This window comes from Salmo trutta, chromosome 24, assembly GCF_901001165.1.
Source record: "Salmo trutta chromosome 24, fSalTru1.1, whole genome shotgun sequence".
In the NCBI taxonomy this organism is placed as follows: Eukaryota; Metazoa; Chordata; class Actinopteri; order Salmoniformes; family Salmonidae; genus Salmo; species Salmo trutta.
In genome coordinates, this window is record NC_042980.1 from 16,499,162 (window position 1) to 16,514,291 (window position 15,130).

General features: G+C 41.3%; 1 protein-coding gene across 2 annotated transcripts in view; it reads right to left on the minus strand.

Moving 5' to 3' along the window:
- Nucleotides 1-13,646, minus strand: part of LOC115160818 (glypican-6) — a 116,081-nt gene extending 102,435 nt beyond the window's left edge. The window contains exon 1 of one of the 2 annotated variants that reach the window (XM_029711274.1): nt 12,849-13,646. In XM_029711274.1, coding sequence (XP_029567134.1) covers nt 12,849-12,999 — 151 coding nt within the window. In that variant the 5' untranslated portion in view covers nt 13,000-13,646. The remainder of the gene's footprint in view (nt 1-12,848) is intronic. The other variant, XM_029711275.1, reaches the window with a different exon arrangement.
- Nucleotides 13,647-15,130: the final 1,484 nt, after the last annotated feature.

Consider the following 15,130-nt stretch of genomic DNA (forward strand, 5'->3'; position numbering starts at 1 on the left):
TTCAAAATTGTTTTTATTTATTACATTTTTTAGGAACTCAGTCGGGGTCTCAACTTACTATTGAGAGTTAGAATACACAAGTTGTGCATCATCAGTTTTTCTCTTGTTATGTAAGTCACTTATAGTCAGTCAATTAGTCCATGTCAGCAAAATGTATTTAGAATGCTAAGTTAGATTTGCGGCTAGCTATCTAAACTTGGCCAAATGACCTGATGGGGGGCCCCCATTGATTTTGTTCCCTGCAAGCAACTGCTGCCCATCATGACAAGTTGAGATTTTTTGTGGGCCCCACCCCCATAAAAGTTTCCCATCTCTGATGTAGAATATTGGCCTGTTGGAATCTACCACTCGCTACTACATCACACAGTGCAGGCTTGATATGATTTTTCTACAGAAACTGAGCATTGAGCTCACAGAAGTACCCAAACTAAATGGAATTCAAATAATTGAATCGACGTCGATCAGTTAGTTGTTTAAAAAAACAAAAATAACCGTAATGTCGTTTCATCGCTAAATAGCTTTGAAAAGGCCTATCTTTAGAAAACGACAGCTTATGCCCGCAACAAGATAAACATATATTGCACTGTTTATGCGAATTCCATTCTGGTGATATAGTGCAGAATACTGTATATCAGGGTACCTGGTCTGTCATAGTAGGGTGCAAAGCAGTGCACTACTGCTCCCCCTTCCTTAGCTCTGGCCCTGAACAGCCATACAATACTTTTGCCTAATGTAGTGCTCAGTGTATTGTCATCTGGACCTGGACCTGGGCTGTAATGGCTGAGGGGGACATTATTTCCTGCTAATATCCTAGTATCAAAGTGGGCCTCTGGTGAGTCATCTAGTATTAAGAATGCTGCGAGGGTGAAATAAAGAGAAGTGTCCCAACGCAACCTTGCGGCAGCACCAGCCCATCCCCAGCCTCATCCCTGTCCTCTCGGCTATCAGAGTTGTCAGGATGCAGAAATAGGGCTCTACTCCTTCTTGCCTCCCCAGACACAGCACATTTACACATGCATGCAAGCATATGATTGTCCTCGCATTGTCAGGTAAGCGAATTAAATCAAAAAAAAATATTGAATGTTGTTACAGTGATTAGTATACTGGTGAGAGTGAGACAGAGTATGAACAATGGTGTTCACAGACTGGAGATGTGTGTGTGTGGGCAATAGCCTATACTTTCCATGTTTCTTCAAAGGCACAAACTAAAGATGTGTGGGGGCATACAGATATCTCATTGTAATACAGAAAATGTGCAAATGTGGTTGCGAGGTAATGAGGCTTATGCATGCATTCAGTGTTTTATCAACAGCTATATGAGCTGCCTTCGTGAGTCGCAATTACTTCCTGTCACTCCAGTGTCTGTAATCAAGCAGAGTGTCAGTCAGATCACCTCTCCCATTATCTGTGCTGATGAAGCCTTTCCCTGGGCCTAATACAGGAAGACATTCATATTCCAAACACTACCCCACTAAGGTGTGCTTGTCTTTACTTTGCATACTCAATGCCATGTAGAAAGGAAGCTTCTTACTGCCACTTAGATGTGGATTTACTCATGGACTGATTCTAATTGTGCTATGATTTTAGCGTTTCAGAGTAGCACAGGGCAAGTCTGTCATGTTCGAAGCACCTGACCCTCGATAGCTATTAGGCTTGCTAATCATCCTGTAATCTACATGAACACTCTTGTGAAAATGTTTTAAAACAATCAGTAAAAAAAAGGACAGACAATTGCACAGCTAAATCAAGTCATTGCAAGCCAATGTGTAATATAAAAAGTGTTATCACAATATTTCACATTCACAACCTACACTGACAGGGACCTATTTCAATTGACATATAAAACATTAGGACCCCCATCACTGTAGAAAAAGTTACTCTACCTATTCACCGGAACTGGGATTAGCCAGCGTTGGGAATTAAAGGTGTTCAAGTTACATTTCCATGCCAGAAAAGGTAGGCCAACTCTCAGAAGTATTCATCAGTGTACCTGGCCAAACAGACCCAAAGCATATGTGCACTGCCATCTGGTATACCTCCCATGGCTCCTGCTGCCATACGTTTACAGGCCTGATGCTTAGAGCAAACGCTACATCTTATAGAACTAAAACAACATAGCCATCAGTGACATATTAGTCATTTTGGGAAGGGTCAAGAGGTACTCATGATGTCAAAATGTCCAGCTGCTTTATAAATGAATCAATTTCACAGAACTATTGCATAAGGTTAGGCAATAGGAACATTCAAAAAATTCCTAACGCGCTTTGGCTCTGGACATTGATTTAATCTGCCCACCTATTCCACCCCCTGATTAAGAGTCATACCCCATGGCTAAAGAGTTATGACTGAGTTATAGCCAGCATTGATCCAGGTCAGAGGAAAGCTCTGCTCTGTCTTTGGGACACACCCAAGGTAGTTATCTACTGTGCTTTAAGGGTAGATTACATGTTCGATTACATTTAGTTACATTTAAGAGGTTAAGGGGGGCCTGAGAAAATGATACTGTAAATGTTTGTGCAAATGCCAAGTCAGAACAAACATAGTTACTGTGGCACTATATTTATGAGTCACAGAGACAGTAAAGGTGTTATTATGGTAAAAACAGAAAGAACGAGAGAGGAGTTTTACCCATCCCTCCCGTCAACGTCAGTGTACCTTTTCCTCCTTATTTTAATATTCACACTTTACAACTTAAAATGTGTCCACACGAATACTATTGAGATATCACACTATTTTAAACAAAGTGATTGAGGTTTACGAAGGAACTTGATCGTGCCTTTTTGAGTGGTAGCTCAATTCGATAGGCAAAGAGAGTTAAAAATATCAACATTGATCTGAAAATTGCCATCTGTGTTTTCCTCACTACCGGAGGCATCATCCTTTTAGAAATATCCCAATAGGTGTTATTTGGAATAGCAGATTCTAGCTAGGACTTACATCAATCAATATGGAACAACACTGTATTCCCCTAGCATACTACACCATGCCAGGACTCCAAATTAGAGGGATGTCCCATGTTTTTAAATAACGTTATATGCTGATAAATGTCCTTGAATGAATTTGCAAATGTTCAAATAAGCAGCACAGTAGGCCTACAGATGATCGTGTCACATTTTACCTTCAACATAATGACATGGTGGTCTGGTCTGCGTCCTCAGGAGAGTCAAATATAAAGGAGATGTCGGACTGTCAAATGTTAATATCTAAACCAATGTCACAATTACAAAATGTCATTGTCATTGCATTTCAAATTGGGCCAAAAACTCGCAACTCGTAGGGTTGTGCCAAGAATTATTGATTTGTGAGCAAATTCATTCTTATTACAATAAGATGTTTCATTGCAAGAAAAAAATAATATCCTAAGGGAATTTACACAAAAAAGAAAAAAAATAAGAAAAAAAACTAGTATTAGGAAACTCCCTCTGCTACTGAAAGGAAATGCTGTTTGAAAAACTGCCATATTCTCAGGAGAGAAGTTGAAAAAGCCTTGTGGGTAAATGGGCTCTCTAGCCAATATAATGCATTTTCAGGATCTGTTGATCCTGCCATACACAGAAAATAGCCATTCAATGACATTTGAAATCTGGAACATTCCATTTTCGAAGGCCCTCATGCTGCAGCTGAGGTGAGTTGTACATCATATCAGATCACTCTACTGTGGACTCCCTTAAAATTCAAGGCTAAAGGTTCAAAGTCTAAAAATTGCTTTCCAAAAAGTATTGTGGAAGTCACTTCAAAGCAATTAAATGTCACAGCAGTTGGATTCAGAGCCAATACCGGCAATGTGACTGGGATAGCACCTCATTGGATGAAAATGTCTACGATGATACCTTTGATACTGTACCAGAATAGGTACCTTCAACGATGATGATGCACATGACAAGAGGGCATATATTGGAAATGCTAAACCTATAGAAGATCCTGTAAAGAATACCCAAAGACCATGTACACTACAGTGTGGAATGAAAAGCAACGCATAATCAGCATACATACGACCATGTCTGGCTTTGATATTTATTGGGGACTATGTAATAAAATGAGTGGAGGAGGAATGGGAAAATTGCTGAGGACATTTGATATACATGGGCAGTGGGCCTAGAAGCCCCAGAGAACGACGAGCTGCTAGCGAGTGACTCTCTTCTGCGTCAACCTGCTAACTGGAGCATGGCAAAGGACTTACAGGTAGCAGCTGGTGGCTGAGAGTAGATACTAGGAAGGCCCTAAGGCCTGTACTGATCATTACCTTTCACTCCTCATTTACAGCTTACTACCAAGGCACTGGGCTTCATTAGTGCCTGGTGGCTTGTTACACTTCTGGTATACCTCCACCCTCCACTCAGTGGCCAAGTGGCCTGAGAGGGGAGAGGACACACTTCTAGCGTTCAATACCTCCCTCATGGCCCCTTACGCAACATGCAAACTCGTTGGCCCCTTCCCAGGAGCAGTGAAAAGACAAAGCACTCCTACAGGTGCACATGTCTAGTCTGATGTTGTCAACAGGACTGACGTGACAGACATGGGGCTAAAGATAGATCCAACGGCAGCGACGAGGTATTCAAGGGAGCTTTGTTTTCTGATGGCTCACTGTTGTGACAGGCTGAGGGGAAATAAGGAGCTATAAAGTATGACTGATCCTTGTTGCAGCAGACACGGGCCAGGTAGTTTTTATCAATACAAGAAGATCCACTGATCTCCAAGGAAGGTATGTAAATGATCAGTGCTTCCAGAGTTGCTTGAAAAGTTAGGAGTTGACTAAAAGTTACACACATTCATTGAGCGTAACAGTGAATAATGGCGCCGGAGGAGATGACTGCCGTTTTACGATCCCCTAATCAATTGTGCTATTTTGTGTTTTAGCACTCCTAGTGGCTGGGGACTTTAATGCAGGGAAACTTAAATCAGTTTTACCTCATTTCTACCAGCATGTTAAATGTACAACCAATGGGAAAACAAACTCAAGACGACCTTTACTCCACACACAGAGATGCGTACAAAGCTCTCCCTTGCCCTCCATTTGGCAAATCTGACCATAATTCTATCCTCCTTATTCCTGCTTATAAGCAATAACTAAGCAGGAAACACCTTTGACTCGGTCAATAAAAAAGTGATCAGATGAAGCACATGCTAAACTACAGGACTGTTTTGCTAGCACAGACTGGAATATGTTCTGGGATTCTTCCGATGGCATTGAGGAGTACACCACATTAGTCACTGGCTTCATCAATAATTGCATCGATGACGTCGTCCCCACAGTGACTGTACGTACATACCCCGATCCAAAGCCATAAATTACAGGCAATATCCACACTGAGCTAAACGGAAGAGCTGCCGCTTTCAAGGAGCGGGACTCTAACCCGGAAGCTTATAAGAAATCCCACTATGCCCTCCGACGAACCATCAAACAGGCAAAGCGCCAATACAGGACTAAGATTGAATCGTACTACACCGGCTCCGACGCTCGTCGGATGTGGCAGGACTTGAAAACTATTACAGACTGCAAAGGGAAGCACAGCCACGAGCTTCCCAGGGACACAAGCCTACCAGATGAGCTAAATTACTTCTATGCTCGATTCGAGGCAAGTAATACTGAAACATGCATGAAACTATCAGCTGTTCCAGACGACTGTGTGATCATGCTCTCCGTAGCCGATGTGAGTAAGACCTTTACACAAGTCAACATTCACAAGGCCGCCAGACGGATTACCAGGACGTGGTACTCCGTGCATGCGCTGACCAACTGGCAAGTGTCTTCACTGACATTTTCAACCTGTCCCTGACTGAGTCTGTAATACCAACATGTTTCAAGCAGACCACCATAGTCCCTGTGCCCAACAACACTAAGGTAACCCGCCTAAATGACTACTGACCCGTAGCACTCACGTCTGTAGCCATGAAGTGCTTTGAAAGGCTGGTCATGGCTCACATCAACACCACTATCCCAGAAATCCTAGACCCACTCCAATTTGCATACCGCCCCAACAGATCCACAGATGATGCAATCTCTATTGCACTCCACACTGCCCTTTCCCACCTGGACAAAAGTAACACCTATGTGAGAATGCTATTTATTGACTACAGCTCAGCATTCAGCACCATAGTGCCCTCAAAGCTCATCACTAAGCTAAGGACCCTGGGACTAAACACCTCCCTCTGCAACTGGATCCTGGACTTCCTGACGGGCCGCCCCCAGGTTGTAAGGGTAGGTATCAACACATCCGCCATGCTGATCCTCAAGGGTGCGTGCTCAGTCCCCTTCTGTACTCCCTGTTCACTCATCACTGCATGGCCAGGCACGACTCCAAAACCATCATCAAGTTTGCCGATGACACAACAGTTGTAGGCCTGATCACCGACAATGATGAGACAGCCTACAGGGAGGAGGTCAGAGACCTGGCCGTGTGGTGCCAGGACAACAACCTCTCCCTCAACGTGATCAAGACAAAGGAGATGATTGTGGACTACAGGAAAAGGAGGACCGAGCACGCCCCCATTGTCATCGACAGGGCTGTAGTGGAGCAGGTTGAGAGCTTCAAGTTCCTTGGTGTCCACATCACCAACAAACTACAGTGAGGGGAAAAAGTATTTGATCCCCTGCTGATTTTGTACATTTGCCCACTGACAAAGAAATTATCAGTCTATAATTTTAATGGTAGGTTTATTTGAACAGTGAGAGACAGAATAACAACAAAAAAATCCAGAAAAACGCATGTCAAAAATGTTATAAATTGATTTGCATTTTAATGAGGGAAATCACTGGGACAAGGCTTCCTGCCACCCAGGACCTCTATACCAGGCAGTGTCAGAGGAAGGCCCTAAAAATTGTCAAAGACAATGGACCTAGACTTGGAGTGCCAAGTCTAGGTCCAAAAGGTTTCTTAACAGCTTCTACCCCCAAGCCATAAGACTCCTGAACAGCTAATCAAAGGGCTACCCAGACCCCTCTTTTAAGCTGCTGCTACTCTCTGTTTATTATCTATGCATAGTCACTTTAACTCTACCTACATGTACATATTACCTCAATTACCTCGATTAACCGGTGCCCCCGCACACATTGACTCTGTACCGGTACCCCCTGTATATAGCCTCGCTATTGTTATTTTACTGCTGCTGTTTAATTATTTGTTACTTTAATTTTCAATTTTTTGAAAACACTTATTTTTCTTAAAACTGCATTGTTGGTTAAAAGGCTTGTTAGTAAGAATTTCACTGTAAGGTCTACACCTGTTGTATTCGGCGCATGTGATAAATTACATTTTACTTTATTTTATTTGCTGTAGGCAAAGGTGATTATTCATGTCTTTCAATTTCCTAAAATATTGGTCTTTCACATAGGTTTCATATCACTACTATCAAATCATCTTCTTCAAAACATCCCTAACCCAAACAAGATATTAATGTCAGGTTATATTAACATCACCAATCAATGAAATAACATATCCAGTTATATTTGAATTGGATATCTCTGACAGATTAAAGACATAGAATCCATTCTGACAGTGAAAGTATATTCTCTCACACAACACAAAGCAATGATGACTTGCGTTTTCAAACATTTATTACAGTCTCACGAGAATTATCGGTATTTCTTGTACATATGTGTGCTCTATATACTTAATTCAACAGTGATGAGATTGACAGACATGTATTATTTATTAATAATTTCACATTATTAGTGCCAAGGAGGATGCCCTGCCTATGTGACAATGTGTGCCATCTTCTCTGAGATTACTCGAGAGAGCTGACAAGCCTAATTTAAATAATAATGAAAATAATGAAATAAACCGTCACACAATTCTACACTATCTGTCAAGACATTCAAGTTCAAACAGGGACAAGGGACAATGAAAAAATTAAAGAATTAAATAAAGTCATGGAGAGACTTTTACCTTGAGAAGTTTTTAACTATTATCCATCGCCATTGAAAATCAAGGCAATTATAGTCTTTATTGCTTTAAGAGACTAATTTAAAATCAAGAAGTGTACAGAGAGGCTTAAACATAAAGAAAAAAAGATGTGCGTGCATATGAAAAATGGCAACACTCAAAACTAGAGCCCACTTAGTGCTGAAATCAATCACAAGGGTGTAATGGTATAGGAATTAGCATTTAATCTTCCAAGCTCTCGCCTCGAAATCCATCTCCCTTCTATGGCTTGAATTATAATGACACTATACTGTATCTAGAGAGATGGTAGAACTGAACACATTGTAATAAAAAGCACTTGTCAAGTCAGATATAATTTTGCTTACATGGAAACTATGCATTACATGTTCCCAGCAATTAGTTTGACGGCACGTGTGATGAAATGTGCGAATTGTATTGGTGGGAAGATAATCAAAACAGTGGACCAAGTGTGAACACACAGGGAGTTATATCAACAAGGAACAAAGAATGAACTAGGAACATTGGAATAGCCCAGATTAATTATCCACCGCAAGATAAATGCTCAATTACACATTTATATCCAATATAAAATAACTAAACACAAAAGGGGACAAAAAAAAGTGTGTCCTCTTGTCAACTTAATTTCTTGACAAAAGATATTGGCAGCACCAGCGTCTATACTCTGCAGGAGCTTGTTGATACGCTTTGAGCGACTGCACTGTTATTCTGTTATTCTCCCTGAGAGGCTGAAATACTAGCAGGCAAACCAGAGTCATTCCTCCCTGCTCCAAGAGGGAGCTCCTGTTGAGAAACCCCATCATGCAGACCATTTTAGTATTCATGAGCATGATTAATCGCATGGAGCTGGAAGAGGCATTTGAGAAATCCACTTTGGCATGGAAAAAAAGAGATGAGTGTTTGGGTCCCTGGCTTTCCTGATGATACCTCCTGTGTGTGTGTCACGGTAGGAAACATTCCGATTAAATCAACAGACTATAGCCCCCACCACCACAACCGCCACCACCGCTATTATTTACATCAATTTCAATCACTGCCAATCCCAACAGTTCAATTAGGTACAATTCCATCACCATCCTTTTTATCAGCTGGACATTAAAATACAGTGGCATACCACCACCACATGTGATCCTTGCCAGAATTCCCCTCACAGATCCCTCTCCTCATCTGGGTGTGTCAGTGGGGAGGTCATCATAATCTGATAATGTATCATAGTAATACGGACGTATGCCACAGAGGCCAACAGATTCACTTGGTCGTTCTCTCTGCTGGCGCTCCCATTTTGCCCTTTTCAATCTATTCCACAACTTAAGTCAGGATGAGGACCTGTGCACATTACACGGCTCAGCAGAGATAATTTGACTGCTTGTGTACGCAGCCATGGACCACATCAAATATCAGCACCGTTATTTCGGTCCCATTCCACTGCTGGGAACAGGGAGGCTGAGCTGGACATGAAATGATAGGGTCGAGCTGGGACAGCTTGAGAAGCTCCACAGACACAGCTCGGGGGTGTGTGTGTGTCTGTGTTCCTAATAACACACATCTACCAGGAAGGGTCTAGCAGTCTGTCTGACTCATCTTCCAAGTCACCCCGTCGTCGCGTCTCGTCTTGCGTATTGGTTAATTCATTGGGTCAGTAAATGGAACCTGAGATAGATCTATCCCAAGCCTGCATGCAGGGCTAGTCTTTCACCAGGGCATTGCTGGGATTGGATGAGGGAGGCCGGTATGTAAGGAACTCACTGACAGTTTATTAAAATACAGGGGCAAGAACTTGTAGAGGAGATGGAGGAGCACCGGACAATTTTTGCTGCGCTGACAGTCCAATGATTTAGGGCGTAAGGCAGCGGTGTCAAACTCATTTTACCCCGGGGGACGCATTCGGTTAAAAGTTTCGTATATTAAGTTTGTCTGGTCCGTGGGCCGTATGTTTGTCACCCCTGTTGTAAAGCAATGCACTATGCAGCCAGTCCACATTTCCAGTCACTCTTGTACTTGCTGACAACTTGGACCAGGGACTCTTCAGAATGTACAGGCCAGGTCCCGGAGTATTACTCTACCAACTGGGCCTGCAGGCACTGACTCATAGCAGGACTTCTATCAATAACGCTGACATCACTGCTGACATTCCACCTGACCTGGCTGATGCTGACCACACACGCTGCTCCAGCTCAGCCATTCGATATAAACTACTGGTCTGAAACGATAGGAGTGGGTGTAGCATGCATATAACTGTAGGATGGACTCTCTTAAAAGTAGCTTTGAGAAAGCTTCAATAAGCCTAAATTATGATCAACAACTTTCTTATGTTGGCATATGCGACAGCAGTTGGTTCCTCTGATACTGTTTTAATGCAGCATTATATGAAGGCATTACAATCCAATGAAGTTATATTTAAACCCCTAATGAATTCTAACTAAGTGTGAGATACATACAAAAGGGTTGAGATGGTGCCTACTGAGTAAAAAAAAAAAATCGCACATTTGTTTCTCAGAAACCACTGAAAAATAGTACAACCATAGACAATATGAAGCCAAAGGGATTCCATAAGGATATGAGAGGAATTCCAGTGCCTTACATCTAATTTGATGATGTCCAACATCTTTAGTCTCTAAGGCATCAGACATCAAAGTCATGCTGGCACACCCATCTCTTTTTGACCACAATTAGAGGTTGATGGCCCTCCTCTTGGGGAAATGGCCAAAAGCAACAGACCTCAACTCAACTGATTATTCAGTGAAGATCCTTGAATAGGATTTAATCATAACACATTGTGATTCAAGGAAAACAAAAAGTAAGCAATGCATAGAGCTACCTGCCCTATACGACGGTTAGAATTCATGTTAAATATTTTAAGGATATGAAAATGTCAACCTATTATGCAGCAGATAGACTCGTTTTTTTCCACCTCATTGTACATTGAAACTACATTGAGCTATTTTAACATGCATTACCCAGATTAGCATTTTCTATCGACTGGCATGCAGGTTGTATACTATTGAAACTTGACAAGAATCTTAGATGAGGCACCATTTCTGAGTTTATTGCACACACGGTGGTAGTGACACAGGAATGTTAACATCGCTAGTATGAATAAACAAAGGATATGCACACAATTGTGTCAGCTAAACACACATAAATTGTTTCAGCCATCCGCTGCTGAGGTGTTGACATTGCATAAATCATATAGTCAGTCATTGCCATTCCTGAAGACAAATGGGGTCAACACCCATGTGGATGTGATCAAAGCAGTGCCATACAGCTGCATCACTCAGAGATGAGAGACACTGAGGTTTTCATTCATTGGAGATTAGATGTCAACGACAGGAGCGTGCCTACATCTGAGGGATTTAATCAGTTAGTTATTCAAGCCCGTCTATGAACAGGTGTGCTTGTTATCAAATATGCAGGCTTTTTACCTGTGCCAGATTTCTGTCTGTAACTACAGAATTATGGGATCTAAGCCATTATGACATTAATGGTCTGGGCAGACAAAGTGCATATTCATATGGGGAGGGAACGAGGAAGCAACTAACATCATAAAAATAACATTCTGATCCACTTCATGCGTCAACCTAACAATGCCTACACAAAATCGTTGAAATATTCCCCCTGACAACTCTCTTGCGCAAATGTGCCCTTGTGAATGCTTGATCAGAACAGTGAAGCAATAATGTTGTTTCTGACTGAGCCAGCCAGCCACAGCTTGACTTGGGTGGGTCAGAGAAATCCAAGCCTCCATGGCCTGAAGTAGGGAAAGTCCATATAAATATTACTGAAGACCAGCTGGTTATCATAATATTTACATACATCTTACAAAAACTATAATAATAGCATCATGCCAGCATTAACCTATGGTTGACACATATGTGAAGTGGATTGGATATTGGATGGTAATTGAATTGCACTGACTTGAGGGATCGTTACATGACAGCGTCATTGTCACTTTATCAACAGGACAGAAATCAATCCAGTGCATGCCTGATGATGCATTAGTTTGACACAGAGGCGCATAGCAGACACAGAGACCTCTACTGGACACACCAGCAAATCTAATACCACCAGGATTATTCTGCTGCTGTCATTTACATATTATGCAGCATGTTAGAGAAATAAAGAAATCACTTTATTCAGTCAAATGTTAAAATAGCAATATGTCAAGGACTACTTCTATTCTATTTTAGTGTAGTGGATATATTTAGGATGAACTTTTAACCAATGAACGAAAGCATAGAGAATGGGAATGTTATACACTTGGCTATTGGGATATATCTGCATAATTAGACTACTTTGAGTTTAAATTGCTAAAGAGTTTCATTTATGAGGGGTCATATTGTTGGATGGTCATAAAAAAATGATTTACTGCCATCCTGTTGAAGTAACCTAGATAAGGACAGTGTTAAAACAGTGTGTGTTAAGTTGTACTAGGCTAATTATTATTATTTAGAAAATAGAATAACTTTTTTATTATTATTAGGCTACATTTATATTATAATACTTGTCCTTCATAAATAAAAAGCAACCCCAACTTTATGGATGACAGGTGAGTATAGCCTTCATCTGAGTCTGCCTTCCACGCAGAACAACGACAGTACTTTCATAAAGGCTACTTTCACATATATATCTGTGCATTATCATAATGAACAGTTATATCCCTCAATAAAATCAATGTGCTTCGTAGTGTAAAGGCACCTGTTTTCAAAATGTTCTTTCACCTTTACTTGATCAGTGTAAATTACTCCCATAGCAGTCAGTGTCGGTAGTTAAACTTTACAATTTTAATAATACAGTATATGATTTTCGCTCATAAAGCAAATTCTTATCCAGATGATATGGTTTATTATGCAATAATATTACTCACTTTGCAACCATGGACTGTGTTGAATAGTTTACATAGCCTAGCCTACGTATTGATAGGTAACACTCAAATCATTCCGTTCTTACCTGACATTTGTTGGAGAGGAACATTTTCAAAGCTGAAGCCTTTTGCAATAGAAGCTTCTTTAACCCCACTGCAGTTACGTGCTTTAAAATCGGATCCTGCTGCAACAGACAGCAACGAGAAAGTCCAAAGGACGGTCTGGTATCTCAGCATCGTGCACTTCTGTGATTAATCCTTCTTTTATCCTCTGCTGATTCCAGTTTAGAGAGGAAGTCCACTGCAGTGCATACGCAGGTAGCCTCTAACAACTCAACGTTTAGTGGTTGACACTTTTCTACAACTGTGCATCAACACTTCTTTCTCAATCAACGTCTGTTTATTTTGCCACCCGCGTTGCCGCAGAGAAGAGAATGTGTGTAGTGAGTCCAGGTAAAGCCACAAAGCCACATGGATTCAGCAGAGAGCGGGCTCCTCAACGTGTTCACTCAACTTCACTCAGAAAGCGACGTCGGGGAGGATACATTACTGTAGAAAGTCGAGGACTCGAGAGTAGACCGCTATGTGCTCAGATGCACAGAGCGGGCGCGAAAACACGGAGTGGAGTATGTTGTCAGAGAAGGTTTTTAGTCAAACCTGACATTGATTATCAGAAAGAAAACCTCTGGAATAACTAACCTCTTTACAGCTGTGGTGTGACTGAGAGTCCAATGAGATGAAGTATCCCTATGTGGTACTGGTATATTGGGCTGTGTTGTGTGGAGACCATTATTGAACCGTTCAGTGCTTTATTGATTTTCAAGCGGTTAAGTCCAGGGTAGATCAGCAGTGGATTATCATCATGGCTGCAATAACACAGTTATACAAGGCGAGGGTTGGTGGTGAATGATTCACTTCCACCTCTGTTAATCTTTGTTAACATTGGCAGTTTGAAGTGACTCACATTTATTTGCATATCTGATTTGAATCTGTTATTTTTCCTGCAGTCTGAACAGCCAAAAAGCACATGGAATCAGATATTTCAAGCAACATTTCAAACCACCTTTTTAGACTATTATTTGGCATATCGTGTTGCTTGCTAGCTACTCAGTTGACAGTTTTGACAAGAACATGTGGTAGCTAATTTGCTTGTTAATGGTTTACAAACAAATTAGTGAATGTGCTAGAGAGCTAAACAGCTACCTGGCTAGCTAGTTGACTGCTGCGGCTAGACAAAATGGACTCGTTTTGAAAGTTGGATCATCTTATCTTTTGAGGCTTTAAAAGTGTTCTTACACTATAATGTTGAACATTCAAAGAAACTGGGAAACGCCCATGACAGGCATTGTTGTCCCCTTACCTTGCTACATAACTCCTGAGTGATAGGAAGCATGAGCACCAACACCAATCAAAGCAAATCAAATCAAACGTTATTATCACATGCGCCGAATACAACATGTGTAGACCTTACCGTGAAATGGTAACTTACAAGTCCTTAACCAACAGTGCAGTCAGCTTACACCATTGCTCACACACCCGCCATTACTATGACAACTAGCGTAGCCATGTCAGCAAATGACTGCTGTCTGAACACACACAAATCCGATTTGGTCACATACAGGTGTTGGAACCGGTTCGGGGAACAGAACCGAAAACTGGAAAAGACTCAGTGGGCATACGATGTAATAAAGACATATTTTTCTGGTTAAAATCTGGTCGGGACGTCATATAACTAAATCGCAACCAGATTAAGATGTCTTTTTCAAAGATCTCTTATTTTGGTTGATCTGGTTTTTGGTTGAAATCTGATTAAACTACTGACCAGTTATCTAAATGCTACTCAATTAATAGACCCCAATCTATGTTCATAAACATGTGCATAGTGTTTGTTGGCCATTAAACCCATTGGGTATAAGACCATTACAATTATTACAATTTGAGTTCTTTTATTTTCAGCAGGATTTGCATGATTCATCTTAGAACAGTTGGCAAACAGCAGTGGTGCATGGGTAAATACACTGGGGAAGCCAGAAAAAAAGCCATATTAACTGCGTTGTTTGCTCTATAACCTGTTAATGCATAGGCGACCATGATATATAGGCCTAAAGGCCGAGACAATAAGACACAGTGGAAGAACAAATTCAAGCACACCTTTGTTTTATCACAAAAACAGATAACAACTTCTGTCCGGTGAAGTTCACAAAGCATGTTTGCATGTCACAGACAGTTACATGACCTACAGCGTGGTCAAGCAAGTTCATGTTTCCGACACCTTCGGACCACTTAACAACAATTGATTTAAAACCACAGAGAGTTACCGCAAGTCGCTAAGAAAACAGGAGCTGCCTCCACTATTCCAGCACCATTT